This window comes from Tinamus guttatus, unplaced genomic scaffold (assembly GCF_059628265.1).
Source record: "Tinamus guttatus ecotype Peru unplaced genomic scaffold, ASM5962826v1 Tinamus_guttatus_pri_ptg000125l, whole genome shotgun sequence".
NCBI classification, from domain to species: Eukaryota; Metazoa; Chordata; class Aves; order Tinamiformes; family Tinamidae; genus Tinamus; species Tinamus guttatus.
This window is the reverse complement of record NW_028288659.1, coordinates 4,520,095-4,538,771: the sequence shown is the minus strand read 5'-3', so window position 1 is coordinate 4,538,771 and position 18,677 is coordinate 4,520,095. Positions and strand designations below refer to the sequence as shown.

Sequence of the window (18,677 nt, the reverse complement as noted above, 5' to 3'; positions counted from 1 at the left end):
GGCTTATGTGCATTTGGAATGCAGCAGGCTCAGGCAAAGTGGGCGGTCACTCTGAGTTGTAGACTGTTAGAACTGTAAAACCGTGTAAAAATACTAAAGCTAAATGAAAGGAAGGTGTTGGAGGCACAAGAAGCAAACGTAATCATTACAGTAATGGCTGATGTTTGTTCCTGCTTTCAACTCTCTCTGTTCCTCTGTCTCCACAAATAAGGGTGACTGCAGACAACTATAAAAGGTGTTTTTGATGCAAAGCTTTTTGGTATGGCTGAGCTGAAGGGACAAGCCAAGGATGTGTCTCAAGCTAGCTGTGTCAGTTTACTGTCTTTTGTATTACAGTAAAACCCTGAAGTCAATGAAGAATAAATGCAGTGGTTTTGGTTTATGTAGGTTTTATACATTGTGCATTGTCAGCAAAGAAATATAGAAAAATTACAGAATAGGAAATAGTCCCTTTCAGACTACTCCCCTCCCACACACACACACAAAAAAGAGTCAATTTTTATTTTAGGGGAACTTTTTAAAATATCATTTTTGATCCATCCAGGACCAAGAAAGCTCTTTCCCAAGAGTACTTTCTGTTCAGAGGCTCTCTCCTAGATGGTGCTTCCTAGATGGTAAGTGCATCTTCCTTCTGTTTTGCCTAGCATACGGCTTGCTTCTGACATGCATCTGAAGGATAGCATATCCAAGGATATTAATACGAAAAGGTAACCATTGCTTCTTGTTGTACTGAGCAGGCCAAAAAAAAAAAAACCAAAAAAGGGAGGAGGTGCCCTCTTTTCTTCTCTGAAAAATGAAGTGGGGCTTTAAAATGTCTGCTATTGCATTATGGCCCTAGGAGACATGTTCTTCCAAAAGTTGCTACAGATTTGGATCAAATACTATTTGACTTAAATGAAAATGTCTCTCTCTTTCCTTGAAAAACTGCACTTCCTGTAACTTTCTGGAGAACTGCACTTCAAATTTTGTCAAAGCAGACAACTTATTTGGGCACTGCATCAAGCTCCAGAGTGCTGATATTAATGACTGAAATGAATGACATCTGCTTTTGCAAAAGCTACAGCATGTGAAGACTGAATATTTTATTATCTGAAAGTAAAATAATTTATGGTAGCCAGTTTCTACCTACCCTTCCTTCTCTCTCATGAATTAAATTGATGTAAGATGTGTTGAGGATATGTGTATGTTTTGGAGAGTGCTAAATGGCTAGACTCATTTATTTTTTATGTTATGAGAGATGTAGTGCTGTGTTACAGTGCCAAAAACTATGGTGCCACATCACTGTGCTGCTGGCGTGAATGAATCTGTGATTTCACTAGCCAAACTAAATGCCAAACAGAAACTATACAAATAAATAAATTGCACCTGATATAGCACATTGTAGGTCGTAAAATACTTATGGCTTTAGTGGTGTAAATTACTTCATAGTGACAAGATTCATAACAGATACTTTATTGGTGAATCACCCATCTTTTCATGTGTTGTCTTTGAGTAGAATAAATATTACTTGAATGTATTTGAAATTTGGAATGAATTCCTGTGGCAATTTGTGGGCCAAGTGTTTGATTTATAAGGAGTTCCTAAGCATTTTATTGGTCTTTAGGTTCAAAAATTGAATTAATGCTTTTGGACTCATGAATTTTAGGATGCTCTGGTTGTACTCCCATTAGAAGAATGCAGACCTTTCTATTACAGTCTTTTAATGTAACAATGTCTTATTGTAAGTATTCTTATGGGGGGAATCTGGTATTTATGTTCTTTGAGTATTTATTTCAAGTTAATAATTGCCATTAGCATGGTTTTGTTAAACCTCAACTTTAGAGTAACTACATGATGGGATAGGACTTTGGAGATGAGGAATAATGTTCTATTCTTATGAAACTGATGTGGCTTAGCTGACACCAAAATTGTCTTACGTGGCACTGATGTTAACTCAGCTCCCCTTGGTCATTCAGTTCTGCCCAGACCAGTTTCCTTACTGCTCTCTCATTTCCTTTTATTGCAGCAACTTCTGCTGATCGTTTTTACCGTATTGACAGATCTCAGGTAAAGCTCAATTCTGTTGCTGTTTCTGTGGATATTTTTTAAAGCTCTGTCAGATGTAGCTTAAAATGACTTATCTTCTACTCCTCATGTGGATTGTAAATTTCTGTTGGTGTTTTGTGAAAAGTAAATATTCTGGGCCACTTTCGTTTGTTATAATTCATTGTTTCCCTGAACTCACTGAAGATTCATTTCTTCTGATCATCTTCCCTTTTGATTATTAACAATCTGATGTACAAATTATAATTTGCTAGGTTTCCTTTTGTTATCATATCTTACTAAGGACATCCGCATGACAGGAGAATCCTTGTGTTTATCTTTTCACTGCTGCTTTTAGCTCACTTGAAATCTGAATTCTTTGTGTGTGCCATACAATAGCTATGGAAATTCATATGAGGTGGCAAATTTAGAGTTTTGACCAGAGCTTCATCAAATACTCCAAGGAACCCCTAAACCATGTGTGGGTTTATTGGATTCAGACTTATGGTATAGGTTTGACAATCTAAGTATGTTTTCTGTAAGGCAATGTGAACATTTTACAGAGCTTTTGGTGTTCCTGATTTATAGCCAAAACAGGCCAATTAATGGCTCAGCATTAAATGTAAACTGATGATTTCACATATTGGTCATCTGTATCCTGTCCCCCTGGGAGTTATGGAAGCTCTTTCTGAATTCTTTGAGCATATGACTGTTTCCTAGCAAAACCAGCTGGTGGTTTAGTTTGAGCAGTAGTAGGCATGGCTTTAGATTGGAGCTTCCAGGTTCAATGTAACCTCCGAAAGGGCTTCTGAGCACACAACCATGTCGCTACGCTGATGAAGTTGTACCTTAACATTTGAAGAGCAAGGATGAGGAAGATAAAGTCTTACAAATTAAATTGGGGGATGTGATTTTGTTTGCCTTATTCTGCACTGCTTTAATTCTGACTCTGTTCAAATTGTCATCTTTTCCTCCTACCGCTTGGCTACCCGTCTCTGTGAGGAAGAAAACAATGCTGTGTGATGGTCCCAGTGAATGAAGCAGGGGAGGTTTTCTGTCCATTCGCCTACTTAGAGAGGCCCGCTTGCAGTGAATGCTTTTTTGAAGGGGAAGGAGACTTTTGTGTCCTAGATTAAGAAAACAAATACCAAAAAGAGGAGTTGAGAGATGAACTTTGAAGCAAGGAGAGGAGGGAGCATGATAGTGGAGATGCAAAACCACAATGGACGAACAGTGGAGGTTTGGAAATGAATCCCCAAAGATGAAAATTTCTGTTAGCCGTCAGCTGAGGACAGACCCGAAGTGCTGGTCCTCAACTCAGCTGGGAACACCAGCCTCAGCTGTTTGGGAAGGCCTCTAGTTTTCAGGTGAATGGTGTTGATAGGAGAGGGTGACTGAGCAGTGGCCTTTTAAACATTGCTGAGATTGCAGTGCTTGCTGTTGGGAAAATCTTGTTTCCACTGAAATTAATAAAATCCTTGTTGGTAATTTCAGTGAGACAGGCATTATTAGGTGTGTGTACAAAAATACATAGGCAAAGTGTGTGATTGAATGCTTGTCAGGCTCATTTTTTATAGCTTCTGAGAAACCAGTGATGCTGCAGGTTCATTATTTGCTCCTTGTATCACTTCAACAGGAACATTTGCACTTTGTGACAGAAATTTCGCAGGACGAGATTTTTATTCTGGACCCAGAGCTGGTAATGTCACAGCAGGTGGGGACGCCACCAGGAATGCCTGATCTGGTAGTGGAGCAGGCCTCTGGGTGAGTGTTGCTGGATATGGCCTTCCGCAGCCATTTTAGAGTTATCTGTTTCTTTTCCTGCTCTCTGAAGGGTGGGGACATGTGTCAAAGGGAAGATACTAGGTAGGGATTTGGGGACAGGATCAGATGCAGCCACAGCAGTGAGAGAAAGGCAGTGGAATAATATCTGCTCCATCCCATCTCCTGGAGTTAGCAACAGGACTGAGGAGGTGTCTTCAACACCTTTCAACCTCCTCACACGCTCTGAGTAAATCTGTCCCTGGCATAAACTTTTGTCAATCAAGTTACAACCCCCTTCTCTACATAGTCAAGGCTGTGACACCTGTGCCGGAGGCCCTGAAACCCTCTGTGCTGCGAGAATGGCAGTGAAGTTTCTCTGCTTTTCCTCATCCTCTCAGCAGACCAGAAATGCTCCTATTCATCTTTATGAACAATCCCACACTCAGTCCATTAAGCTAATTTACCTCACTGTAGGCTGAAAAATACTGGGAACAAATAAGCCTAAGAAATCTTTCAACTGGAGCCCAAGAGGTAATTTCTGAGGGTTGAATTCCTTTCTCTTCCTTCTTCCTTCCTTAGAATATCAGATCGGTGGAACCCTGCAGTTCGAAAGAGGATGCTGAGCGATAGCGGCCTCGGCAAGATTTCCCCGCACTACGAGGTACCTGACAAACAAAAGGACGCCAGCCAGACACACATGCTGCAGTAAGAGCCCTCTGCGTTTATCTGCTTGATGCTGCGCTATCACCATCACCACAGACAGCTCTTAGTGGCTCCCTTAAGCTTAAAAAATTATGCTGACATAATAAACTATACAGACGTCCTTTTGCTACTTCTATTTTGCACCTCCCTTTTATTTTATCCTCCTTCTCTGCTACTGCAAATTCTTGCCTTTTCTTTTTCTCTACAGCACCCAACACACTTAAAATGTAGATCCAGGTTTCGAAAAGTAAATAGATTATTTTGGATGCCTAATGTTCTAGTTAAAGGAACCTTCATGGGTTATGAGAAGGATCAAAGTACTCTTAAGGTTCAGTTTCTATGCCCAGAAGCAGAAACTACTATAATCATTGCTTGTTTTCAGAAACATAGGCAATGATTTTAATATTATCTTCAACCAATGACACCATTCTAGGTGACAGCCAACTAAATAGCTGCTTTGCTGCTGTCATTCTCTAAGGTAAGATATTTCCACTACTGTAGTCCTGGTTGTTAGGTTCAGGTTTGTGCAAGAGCATCTCCTATTTGCCTGGTCTATTTCAGATGTGGTGCTCAGCTTTTTGGACGTTTTGGCTGAGATTTTCAAAGTTATCAGTAGATCTGTATTCACTACTGAAGCTTAGATCATCTGAACTTTGTTGTTGGCTTTAAAGAATTCTAGTGATATTTTTTTTCACCCAGTACATAACTTATATTCATATTCTTATGTTACTTCTTATGTTTCTAGTTCTGCTGTATCTGGATCCCTATGGACAAGTTTTAAAGGCTTTATCTAGAAAAATTAAAACTACTGACCATGTCGTTCTTAGTTTAGTTAGACCTTCTGTCTCAGATGTATGTGGAATGAGTTTGCTTGAAGATTAGTACTCCAGGGCAGATGCAGTGTGGACAGGAGGCTGTGTTGCTGCAGAGTTGGTGATGGATGGAAAAAGGATACAGCAAACTGGAAACTGTTGGATGAGAAGGAAGTATTGTGGTCTGGAAAGGTAGTCTAGCATCTCTGTAGCACTGCCAGGAAATGGACATCTGGGGTGTATTCTGTTACTCTGGATGGTTCTGGATCACTTCTTCTTTCTGTGTTTTTCACAGTGCCAAAGATAGTGAACTGAGATGCAGCTTTCAACAGGCTAGAATCACAGGGCCCAAAGAAAGACATTTTTAGGCTGTATGGAGATATGGTGGCAGCATGTGAACTAACTCATAGCTAGTAAGAAGAATAATTTTTTTTACCAGGGTGTGACTGGAAGTGGTTGCTTATCTGAAACAATTAAGTTATCTAATAGATTTATTAATTACAGACAAAGTCAGTAGGACTGCCAGAATAAAGCATACCTGCCACTGTCTACTGTAAGGTACTGCTGCATTTATAGTCTCTCTAAACTTTAATGGTTTTGCTAGATTTTCATTATAAGACACAATCTCTGATTGATTCTTTTACTTTTTTAAAACTTCTGCGAAAAGGTCAGTTGTTTGAAAGATTCAGGAAAAATTATTCCTTTAAAAACAAACAAATAACAAAAGCAACAGTTCTTTTCATGAGACGTTTTGGTGCTGTTAGTGCACTGCAATGAAGTTTTCAAGTTTATTTAATAATTCTAACACCACAAAAATGCCCTTTGCTGTCTTGAGAAAAGCGCGTCTGAGTTTGCCCTAGGTTTGAGGTTGTCATGCAGACTGGAGACATCTTGGATTCAAAATCTCCATTCCCTAGTTTTCCTCTGGTCCATAGCATGGAACATAGCAGAGCTGTTAATTAGAGCTCCTCTGTGATTAATCCTGGCTGCTGGTCTGCCCGCAGTTACTGAGTGAAAGAGGAGAGAGAGGAGAAGGTTCTGCTGCTCACATCCTAATCTCCCATAACAAGGAGAAAAGAGAAGGTAGCAATTGTGGTAAAATGAAGATGGGTGAGGAAAGCTGTATAGAAAACAGTCAAGAGGGTTGTAAGAGGCAGAGGAAGGAGTGGAAGCGAGAAAGGGAATGCGTGCAGGAACTTGGAGAGTCAGATTAGGGGATGGAATCAGGAGAACAGGAGCGTAGGGGACAATCAGATGCCTGAGGCAAAGGGACAAGGATGGTGACATTAAGTAGGAAAACGAATGGGATGAAAATGTGTCCAGCTGGAAGGGCCTTAGAGAGGAGTCAAAAGGATAATGCTGTTGGATAGTGTCCTGGTGCTATTTTTGGTGGTTGTTTCTCTTCCAAACAAGAAATTGCAATGACCCTCAGATATGAAGAGCAAATTAGATCACAGATTGTCATACTGTGGCTATGGGCTTCTTGCAGTGTCTCTGTAATCACAATATGAATATGTCTTGTTTAAGATGAAGTAGTGCTTTCTGAGAAGAGAGGAGCGTAGCTGAAAAGAAAAAGTGTGGAAGTAGTTACCTTAGGTGACTTTAGTCAGTGAAAGCGGAAAAGAGGATATGTGATCTAAGAAACAATTAGGATGTTTGATATTGCTTGTGATCACAAGCTGTTGAGGTAAAGAGAAATTTGATTTTAATGGTTTTGAGGAAGGGGGCCTTTTTGAAAGAAAATTCATTAACCTTCTGTTTTTAATTAGGAGAATTTCGTGTTAATTAATTTTCAGGTGGCATTTGATTAATTTCATGTTTTCCTCCATCCTCCTGCCCTTTCTGCTTGCGCTTTGACGTGTGACTAATGTGAGGAGTGGGAAGGATGTGAGACCTGAAATGTGGATGCAGTAACTGGGCGGTGGGCCAGATCACCACTTAATAGGAACATCAAATCAGTGTGAAAGGTGCATCCAAAGAACCAACAGGGAGACAATTACTCGGGTGCTTGATCCTGAAAATAGCTAGGAATTCTGGCCGGACTCCACTGAAACATGTAATTAGACTTTTAACTTTGACCGTGGAGGGGGTTCATCATCCTGTCATACCCTGCGGTCAGATGGCGCGGGGAGGTGGGGGTGATCATTGCCTTACAGCCTGTCGCAAGCATTCATTGTTGGCCATGTATTTCTGTTCCTAGTTTTGTGTTTGTCGACTTATTGTCTGGTGAGAAAGAGCAAAAGAAGTTTTTTTTTTTTTTTAAGTGAGTTAAATTTTTGCTTTTTTAAACGAGTGCTTCATTTGCTACTTGTTTGGAGCAGGAATAACCATTTTTCTAACATCTACCCAGATGTTAAGGTAATGTGCTTCCAGGGCTGCTAGAAGCATTGCCTGCACAGAGTACATGGCTCGTGAAGGGTAGGCGAAACCTGGCCAGAATACCCTCTGGCCCTGTTAACAAGAAAAGAGAAAAAATACCAACAGGGACTGAAGGTAGCTTCAGTTCTTTGCACTAGATGGACATTAAGTAGCTAGTAATATCATCTAGGCACCACTTTACGAAGAATAATGACCTAGTTCTTGAGAGGGAAGTAGAATGTCAAGTGTTTTATCTCAACTGCAAGAATCATATCATTGCTGAGGAAATTGATATGACAGTGCAGACCTTACAAGTTTTGTTTTGTTTTGTTTTCTCTAGTAAAAATCTCTGTGTGAAACAAAGTGAGAAGAGCATCAGGGATGCAAGCTTGCATGTAGAGAAGAAAAGGAGTGCTCATCTGATGACAGAGTTAAGAAAATGTAAAGAGGTCACTTGCATTTGAAAATCCTAGGCTAGAGATGCCAAGTGGTAGGTGAATATTTAAAGGTTCAGAGTTTGATGTCAGTGAAAACTCTAAAAAAATCAGATGTTTCAACAAAACCCTTGCACTGGAAAACTCAACATCAACTGCTAAATATCTGCGGAGTAGTCTGACCTGATGTGGTTTGATAGTACAATCCAAATTAGTTTGCTGTTTGATTCAGTTCATGTTCTGTTTACAAACTTAAGCTGATAAGAGTAAGGTGCATATATTTTAGTCACCACTTTGGACATCTGTACAAGTGGCTTTTGCATTATTTAAAATGCCAGATGAGGCGATATGACTAGTGATTACTTTCAGACAAATCTTTCTTGAGCAGTGGCATAAATCACCACCTCACTTTCCCTGTAATCCTTATAACTAGAGATGCGAGGATAGCAAAATGCAGTGTCTATTTAATTCTTTCCTTTTGTTGTCTTAGGTGCTTTTACAAATAGCTTTCAAGACACCATTCTTTCTACATAATGTGGAGAATGAGAAAGGGCTGCCTAAAGCATCTTTCCACTGCTCACCAGGAAGGGGGAATTAAAAACAAAAAAAAGGGAGTACTAGTGAAAGGGAAGATGAGTTCTCAAAGATGAGGAAAAATGAGACGAAAGACAGCAAGGAATGGTTCAGACAAAGGTAAATGTAAGTTAAATAAGGAACGTACTTTAAAGCAAGCAAACATTTTTAAATGACTATAGCAAATGGATGAGCAATTGTTCTGAGAGAAAGCAGGTTCCCAGAGTGAGACTGAGTGAGAGAAAAATGATGCATCTCAGTGTGAGGTCTGGCCATGCATTTTAAAATCTCTCACTATTGTCAGCAAGATGTAGTCTCAATATTTTAAATCTTGTGTAAATTCCAGGTGGAAGCTACAATTCATCCAACACTAGGAAAGCTTTTTCTTCAGTTATTGCTGTAGATCTTCCTGTATCCCCATCTCTGGAGACTTTCTTGACAAAAAAGGCACCTGTTAATTGTTCTACGCTCTTGTGCCCAGGCATGGTAAATAGTCCCTTTCACGCATTTTATGCTCTTGGTGTGGATATTAATTCTCTCCATACACTCCAAGACTTTTATTTTCCTCTTCCTCATTGCTTCTGAGTTTGTTCAGGAGAAAAACTGAGTAATTACTGTTTTTCTTTGGCACTCTATTTTAAAGACATACATTTGCCATTCTGGGAAAAAGGAAAAAAAAAGTCCATCCTTTCTCATTCCTTTAAAAGCTTACAATGTAACAACAAAAATGTAACAGAATTTTGGCAATCCTTGAATAACTTGTTTTGAATCTTCATTTGTTTCCATCCAGAAAAAAAATAACAGCTTGACAAACAATAGCAAGGCTCTAAAATAAGTAGAATTTTGGCTGACAGAATGGAGTATGTTGTTTTGTTTTGTTTTATTTTCTGTGTGATGCCTATGTTTTTAAAAGCAGACACTGCCAGAAATATTTTGAATCTCTTATTTTCTTTGTATACTCAATTTAGGAAATAGTTACTCAAATAAAGGATAGTTATTTTGTGGTACAGTCATTGAATATAAGAACAATCTGGAGGCTGTAGCACTGTGAATAAAAATACTTTCCAGGGTAACTCATTCTCTTTCCAGATTGACAGCAAAGAAAAATCTCACTCTGTGCCCTGTGCTGTTTTGAATCTCACTCTGTGCCCTGTTTTGCACTCTGTGTCCTGGCTTTTTTGCAGCCTGTGGGATTTCAAAAGTTTCTTTAAGGACAGCTGCTAATACCTGCTACTATCTGGTAGCTTATTTTAGTGTTCAGCTTTTCTATTTTTTTAAAGATATTTTCATTTTGCTTTTGGCCTGCTCGTATATCAACCCCAAGTCCTGTTGTATGGGTCTGTTCAAATGATTTGTCATGAAGCTACAAGAAAGAATTTTGAAGAAATATACATTCACAGGTTAGCCTTGAGCCTCTCCCAAACTGTTATTTAATCCATGGCCGCTTTTCCCCAATATTTCTAGTTCTAGTGGTGGTCACTGTGGTCTTGGCTGGGTGAAGGAATTCCAGACTATTTAGAAATGGGAACACAGTTTAGAGAGGAAAACAATATTAAAATCACAGCGGATGGGGCAAAATGGTGGCATCCAAACATATTTTCTAGACTGACTCTAGGTAGACCATCATCCCTCCTCTCCCTCTCCCTCTCCCTCTCCCTCTCCCTCTCCCTCTCCCTCTCCCTCTCCCTCTCCCTCTCCCTGTTCTCTCCTCTCGTTTTCATTAAATCTCTTCAGATTTCTTACTTGGCAGTTTGATTCTGTTAGCTAGCATGAAATGGTGCAAAATAGCTATGGACTATTTGGGCTTACCTGAGATGACTTACACAACTTACATGAGCACTTTTCCTATATCCGGAGTGTATCCCATAGACCCAAACTCAGCCACTGTGTCTGTGAGCAGCTCAGTATCCAGGGGCTCTGCATTACTTCAGCTGTGTTGTTACTGTCTCAGGGATGCTTCTGCACACAGAAGAATTCCGACATTTTGCTCTGAGGCAGGGAATACAGAAACAGGACTAGGGAAAATGTAACCAAATAAATTCCCATTTATGTCAGGGAATATGTTATGGCTGTATAGTGATTCCCTCTGACAGACCTAAGAAACATCTGCAAACAGTGAGAATAAGGTAATTCTGCAAATCGTTTAGTATGAGCTACTAGTAACTTCTTTTGTCTCCTGCAAGTGATTGGATTCATGGAAAACCTTCCTTACTGACTTGCTCCCCTGTTAATTAGTAGGGTTTTGATGTCATCCCTGCTGAAGTCTGACCATATCTACAGAAAGCTGGTATGTAGAAAATGCAAGTTTTTGATTTATTACAATTTCAGCATCAGTCATTAGAATTTGGCATGTGCAGAGCCTAGACCCATCATCTTGACAACCTGTTCCCAGTGGTACTGAACTTTAAGATGGCGTCTTGTTCTTTGCTTTGTTAAATCTAGTTAGAAAAGGAAGAAAATAGAATTAGGTTTTAATTTGCATATGTACCTAATTTGCATATCCCCATGCAATGCAAATAGTGTTTGTTTTCTTCCAGAATTAAGTCTTCAGGCCCTTGCTGTTGAGATGCTCAATTGCTAAGGGGTTTTAAAAACAATAGGCATATCTGATGAGGTGGGTCTGTGTTTCTGCCCGTTCAATATCTGATGGAAATAGAGTACATCCTCTACTGCATCCTGTAGGATGTTTTCTTCTCATCAGTACTTATTAGCAAATCATTTTATTATTCACAGTGAAGATCCCTCCAGTGGATTGGATGGGATTCTAGCTTCCTCTTTTCCCACCCACCTCTCCCAATCCTCAGAATGAAGGCTCTTAATGATTTTTGTAGCATCTCAACACCTGATGCGCAGCTGAGGAAATTCACCCTGCTGACAAATTGCTTTGGCAGTCTGTGACATGCAAAACACTCCTACACACCATGAGACTACAAATTGGCTTCCGTAGAGAGGTCTTGCTTGTTGATTGGCATTCCACTCTGCAAAAGGGAAAGGCTAGTAGTCCCTTCTCTTTGCTTCTCCTTAGGTGGATTTCAAACAACAGAGTATATGCACTTGGCCAAGGAGACCTACATAGCGTCTTATAAAAAGTTTACTACTGTCTAGCTGGAAAATGGCTTTTGAATTTTCTTACTATATAAGAGGAAGAAAATGATTTTTCAAAGTGAAGTATAAGTTTTTGCTGGAATGTATTTAAAGGATGAAGTTGGTATTAACAGAGTGCAGATAGTTGAGTGCATCTGTTTTCTTTAGGTTGTTTACTATAACAGGTATGTCTTCCTCCCTCTGTTTGGCTGATTGCCAAGGCCAGAATAGAAGAGCTCTTTCTTCTCCTTTCTTGTTTCATTTCTTGTCTCATTCTTTTTTTCCAGTCTTCTTTTTATAAAAAAAAAAAATCCCTGCTTGCTTTAGCTTCTGGAGTGAATCTGTGCTGAGAAATAGAGCAGCTCCATAGCCAAGAAGGTCGGGGAAGATATCAAGATAGTTTTTGTACAATTGCTTTCTGTTTGTCTAGTTAAGAGAATTACATTTGGTAATTTGATCTTTAGGGAGTCCTGCTTCTCTGCAAGCCTCAGGCTTGTGATAACTGCACCAGGCAAGAGAAGGGCAGTGGCTGCTAACGCCACTGTGGGATATGAGCAGATTTCTTTTTGGCTTTGTAGCATGGAAACAGCAGACCTAGGGTTCCCAGGGATTTTAAAGGCACTGAAAGAGGGACTATTGTGGTTTGCTACAGTAATATAGGATGACTGACAGCGAGTGTGGATTCTTCTGGGCTTGTGTGTATTGCTTTAATGACCATTATAATTATAGGGTAAATATTCCCTAGCACTCTAGGCTTTCAATCCACTAAAGCCCGGAAAAGAAATGAACTTTGCATTTTTATGTTATCTATATTTGTGTTTGTATGTGCTTGCTATGTGTATGCAAGAGCTGAAGCAAGACTTAAAAAAAAAAAAAATCAGGTTCTAGTTTTCCAAGCTTTGGACAGGATTAGGCAAGCCTGTGTCCATGTGTTCAGTCCCTGCCATAAGGAGCTGCCATCTGCTCGGAGGAGAGACCAGTTCTTAATGTACTCTCAGTCAGTATTGAGCTGTCTTATCAAAGCCAAACTAATAAGCTGTTAGAGCTTAAGGACATATGAATGAATATAGCATCTCACTCTTGTACATATGTAATGCACATATTAAAATACATAGTATGTCCAAGCTTTCATACTAGGACATTTAATAATATGCATTCAAGCAGTATTTATTCATATCCCATTCATATTTTTATATTATGGTTGAACAGAGAGATTCTGTTCTCTTGCAAAGAGAATAGAAGTAACTGCTTTAAATAGTCATACAAGTACTGCTTTGCTTGAATTGTCTATAGTACACTCCCAAAAGTCAAAGTTGTGCTAATTTTTCCCAGTTTTCTTCTGTTATTTAGATATCTGCATGTTCTGATTTCTGCTCTGTCTAGAAACTGGAAAGCCAAATATCAAAATACCATTTAAGAAAAGCTAAAGGCAGAGAAGAGTGATACGAAAACAGGTCATTTTCTGAGCTTTGCATTTTAGCATTTTAGAGTCACGAAGGTCAGAGTGCTTGCATAAAGATGGGAACAATATTTTGACCCGAGTGTTTGCTTTACCCCATGAACTAGAAGGGAGGTTCTCTTTTGGCAAATGTTGCCTTGTTGAAACAAAAACTACTTACTGAATTATTATAGTGGTCTGAATTTAGTGTTCTTGTGTTGGGCAGAGGTTCTTTGGTGCATACAGGAATTCCTTTGCAGGGAAAATGCTGCCAAGCATTGCACTGCCAAGCAGCAGGTGGTCGGGGCACTTGCCTGCAGTGGGGGAAATGGGTGCCTCTTTGGAAGCTGCAAAGGGAAATCTGAAATCTTAAGAACATGGAAGGTAGAAAGAGAAAAGCCGTCTCTTATCTCCCTGGCAGCTGCTCCACCGTGCTGGAAAAGGAGCACTGGAACCAGCAAGTTTAACTCAGTAGCTGAGACTGAGCAAGCGTTTTGCAGTTGTGGCACAGAGGTAAGGGGGAGGGAAATACACAAGGAGTGGGACATAGCACAGAGATTTACTGAGATTCCTGGCAGTGTTAATGCCCATGGGTAGGCAGGGACAGATGGACCTGGTGAAATTATGCCAAGAGCTGAAGTCAGAGAGCCAGAAGTGTCTTCTAGACAGTTTAACCCTGACTCCTGCATTCTTGTTTCTACGCCAGGCCTCTAAAAGTGCAGCACAAAACCCTATCTGAAACTGCCATTACAAGTTTTATTCTCCACTAATTGCTCCATAGCAGGTGTGTGCAGGAATCCGCAATTCAGCTTTGCCTAGGGTTAGAGGAAGACCTGTATTTCTTTATCTAGTTGAGTGTGCTATCCAAAGTAACTGAAGTCATGGCATTATGTTTTGAATGACAGGCAATGTAAGAACTGAGGGTTACTTGGCGGCACTTCTGAAAATTAGGCCACTCATGTACAGACATAATTGAAAGAATCTGTTTCTGAAGTATTCCTGTGTTTTAACTTCCCTTCCTCCCAAACCACTAAGGGCAATTTGACAGGAGTTGCTGGCTTGTTCTGTGGTAACAAACACAGCATTTAGGGTAGCTTCAAGATTGTTCAGAAAGCCAAAGTGGCCTGGGTTTATTTGGAACCTGCCTTAGGATATCAGGCAGATGATGCACTTCAGCTCCATCTAGCCCGAGGGCCAAGCTGGTGATTATATGAGTGCTGGATTGGAGCGGGCCTGACAAGCCAGCAGTGTGCTTGTCATGGTGTTGCAGATACCAGAATAATTCCTTTCTCTAGGTTAAATAAAAAGTCACAGTCACAGCAAAATGACCCCTAGAATACTCTTTTCCAGGAAGAGGTACACAGATCATTAGTCAAGAAAAGGAGTCAGATGAATTTGCTGCCAGACTGTGCTGAACATTTTATTCCTTTTTCATATAGAAGGTTAGGGCAGTGCATATACCGAGCTCCTTTCATTCTTGTTCCATGGCTTTTTTATGTAGTTTTAAATAAAGAGCTGCTTGAAATGACATCGAGTCCCTTGGCTGCCTGTCATTTCACCTGAAAATTGTACAGTGTGGCTATATCCCATTTCATATTCTTTTAGGGCTACAGCCGCATCAGCTACTGCCTCTCGCTTGCGTTTTGCTTCCCAGATCAGGCAGCCAACAAGTGGTTCAGTGAGGGCTGCAAAGACTTGATTCAAATCTGAAAGGGAAGAAGAGCTCTGGATCAGGCTCTCTTCAAAACTAGTGTCTTATATTCTTCTGAGGTACTTTGGTGTGATGTGGTGATAAGAGAAAGAAGTGTTAAGTATTCAGCTGGAATTATTCTATAGTGATCCCACTGTTCATTTATAAAAGCCTTCTCCCTCCCCCCCACCAACCAACAACCAGATTTCTTTGCCTTTTTTTTCAAATATTAGAACATTATCTCTTTTTACCATTTTGTTTGGTTTTGTTTTAAAACAAATCTTAAACATATTTGGCTTTACACCTGGTTTTGTCCTGAGAATCTTTTATTTCCCTGCCAAGTAGCAATTCCCAGGAAAGTCCTCTGGATGTCACTACAACGTAAAGTATAATCATGTTACAATTATACTTCATTCAGAGTCTTTTTCAGTGGGCAGAGAAATGATGCAAATGTAAAGAACTAAAAAAAAATTAGCAGTGGGAAAAGATATGGGACAATATAAGGGTGATATGTAAGGGCCTAATACACATCAAGGAATGCACTGGAGTTGCCCTTGTTTTTGTACGAAGCAAAAGGCTACATTGCTACACATTATTCTGCTTGTGAGCTATGTTGGGCAATGACTTATGTGCAGGTAGAGACGAGGCAGCAGCTTGAGAGATGTCAGAAAAGCTTCCTGTCTTTGCCTTTTACAGACAGCAAAATTAGGCTCTCCAAACTATTCGTTCGGATGCATAGGACATCTCTGAATGGATTCTTGCAAGATAACAGCTACCTTGGATGGATCTTTTTAAATGCAGGAACATTGTCGGTCAGCACTTTGCCATGTGTGTTACTCTTCAGATAGTATTACCATCGTCATTGAGAAATATATGTGAGGAAATTACAAGAAGGCTGAGATAGTTACAGCAAAAAGCTTTGTGGAGAGAATAATTTGGATTGGGAAGGAAGCCTAAGCTCATGTAACCAGATCCCTGCTGAAACAGGTCCAGTTAAATCCTATTTTTCCTAGCCTAGTTCAGTTAAGGCTGTCTCCAAGGATGGAGATTCCACAGTCTGTCTGCACAACCTCTTCCAGTGTTTGATCATTCTTTTCTTACGGAATAACCCCCATTCCCTAACCTTCTCCTCATATGCCATGGGCCCTAACTGTCTGTCTGTCTGGCGTTTGGGAAGGCCAAACCTGGACACACAACTGCGGAAGCAATCTCACAGGTAAGGAATAGAGGAGAAAAATCACTTCCAAGAGCTTTGCTCTTGTTAATACAACCCAGTATGCAGTGGGCCTTCACTGCTGCAAGGGTACACTGCTGGCTGACACTGAACTTGGAAAACTAAAACTTTCACTTGATTACAAGCAGAGGATATGTGAATAAACACCTGGGGGATGCCAGCTACAGGTAGGAAGAGACGTACGCATAATATAAGAAGGAATGGATGTAATCTAAGACTCTTCCCCTGCACTGGGCACAGGTAGCTACTGTCAGAGCCGGTTAGAAAATCACATTACAAAAAAAAATCAGAATTACAATCAGAAGCAGGGAAAGGAGGAAATAGTCCTAAGAAGCAGCAGAACTGCTGCACACAGATTGTTATTCAGCCTTTAAATTGTAAATGGCTGGTTTTAAATAGGCCTGGTGCAGATGGTTTCAGCTACAGGTTTATTGATTAAAATAGCTGCTTTACATCAGCTCTGTGTTTGTTTCTCCAGGGGCTTTCGTCTTCATGAATAATGTACCCATTTACTGAAATTTTATTAGAATTCATCTGCTGGAGGCTGGCTGCCTTTCTCTAGCTTCTTAAACCCCAGTTGACTATGCTCTAAATTGTGACAATCCCTTTCCTCCCTAGAAATGAATATTCCCTCTTTCACCCCTCCAGCGCTGAATAAATCTAGTGCTTGCACATCGGGGAGCGTCCTTGGAAACAGCTGAGAGTGTTCAGCTTTTTGGGGAAGCTTCGTATGATACCGAAGGGTGTTTTGACTACGCTGGGGATTAGATTTTTTTTTCCAGGGATTGATTCAAAGTAAGAGTGAGTGGAAAAATTCCAGTTGGCTTTGGATTATACTGTTAACTGTGAAGCACTGTTTTACATTAGCATGACCCATTCCTTCAATTTCAAAAGTCTTTCAGTTTCGTGGAAGCATCTAATGAGCAGATGATTAGGGGATTTTTGCATTATTCTTAAAGCTTTTTTTATGCATTGCTAAATATTTGTTCTTTGTTTGCTGGGAGATCTCTGTGCATCTTGTATATGCACAAGAGATACTGCTTTATTTGCAGAAGAAATTGGTGAGCATGCAATGTTCAGCTTTCCCTTGTAGACTGAGGCTTGCAAGTGCTGTTTTCCCCTTCGAGGAGAACGTGCCACTGCAATAGAAGGAGAATGCTCCTGCAGCACCTCTAGCAAAAAGAGGAGTGCAAGTTAAGTGCAAATAAAACAGAGGAGATAGATAGATAACATGCTTTTCCCTTCTTCCTTCTGATCCTCTTCCCTATCATGATAATCGTATTTGTCTTCTCCTTAACTACCTGCTACAGCAAGAGCTCTTCATAAAGTGTGTGTCAAATCAGGACAGGTGAAAAGTCAGACTGACACCTTTCGGCATGGCGTCTTTCAGAAGGCAGTGCCGTGTGAATCTCCGTTTGCTTCTGCCCTGTAAAGGTGTAACTTCCTTGTATCTTATTTCCAGGTTTTGATATGTGAAGGGTAGTTTGAACATTGTATGATACTTGGGCAGTTTCACTTAATTTGTGGGCATCAGCCAAGCTTCTTATGTGGTTGAGTGATGACTCACTAAACTCAGATTCTCCTTACATTCACTGGCTTTTATCTGTTTTGGGGTAGATGGTAGCAGAAGCCCAGGGCAAACTTTCACAGTGCTACTGCTACAGAGAAGAATTTGGATAGCAGAAAATCTGAAGGCTCTTGGCCTGAGTCAGTCTTATTTCAGGCTACAAGTGCCGGCTATCCGGTCTTCTGCCTAGGCCTCTACTACAGCTCTGGCTGGCACCTCCATGCAATGGAGCAGGAGGAGTTCAGCGAGGGCTGACTTGGAATAGGGCTTCCTTTCCCACTTATGCATGGGGGAAAATCATTGCTCGTAGAAGAGCTAATTTAAGTTCAGAATTCAGAAAACATAGGCAGTCATGGAGTTTGTCTGGCCTACTTCTGTTTGCTGTCTGCTTCTGGAAAGGGTGGGAGAAGGGGGGCAGAAATTAACCTCCCTTCTACAAGTTAATTTTTCACCAAGATAAGAGCACAAATAAGGAGCAGTTGAAATGAGAAATAACCACTTCAATTCTGAAATCACCAAGAATGGTATATTGCGGTGTCTGAACCTTTTTCCTTTTCTTTCCCTTTTTCTTTTTCTTCTTCTCTTTCTCTTTCCCTTTTACTTTGACAGGAGAGAAAGGGAGAGAAGAAAAGAGAAAGAGAAGGAGAGAAGGAATAGAGAAAAGAGAAAAACAAAGAGAAAGGAAAAGAGGAAAAGAGAAAGAGAAAGAAGCAAAGTAAAAGTAAAGGAAAGTAAAATTTTTACAAATAAAAACCTCTTCTTGAGATCATTTTTGCCACAGATCATGGAACCATATTAGCTCTGCTACAGTATCTCCAAACACCACTTTCTACTTATTTAAATACATAAAGATTGTGAGAATGATGATAACTTACTTCTTTATGACAGTAAAACACAGAGAGAGTCTCTTGCTCAGAGTGCAGCTAACAAGAGCTAGCTAGATGTTTACTCAGTGAATTTTCTCAGCTGAGAATACACTCTGCTTAGGACACCCCCTTG

At 40.2% G+C, this 18,677-nt stretch overlaps 1 protein-coding gene across 2 annotated transcripts in view; it reads left to right on the top strand.

Annotated features, from left to right (window-relative positions):
* DGKI (diacylglycerol kinase iota) overlaps nt 1-18,677 on the top strand; it is a 203,907-nt gene that overhangs the window by 152,321 nt on the left and 32,909 nt on the right. For both annotated transcript variants that reach the window (XM_088521610.1, XM_088521611.1), the window contains exons 25-28: nt 545-614; nt 2,006-2,046; nt 3,659-3,786; nt 4,366-4,491. In XM_088521610.1, the coding sequence (XP_088377736.1) occupies nt 545-614; nt 2,006-2,046; nt 3,659-3,786; nt 4,366-4,491 (365 nt within the window). The remainder of the gene's footprint in view (nt 1-544; nt 615-2,005; nt 2,047-3,658; nt 3,787-4,365; nt 4,492-18,677) is intronic.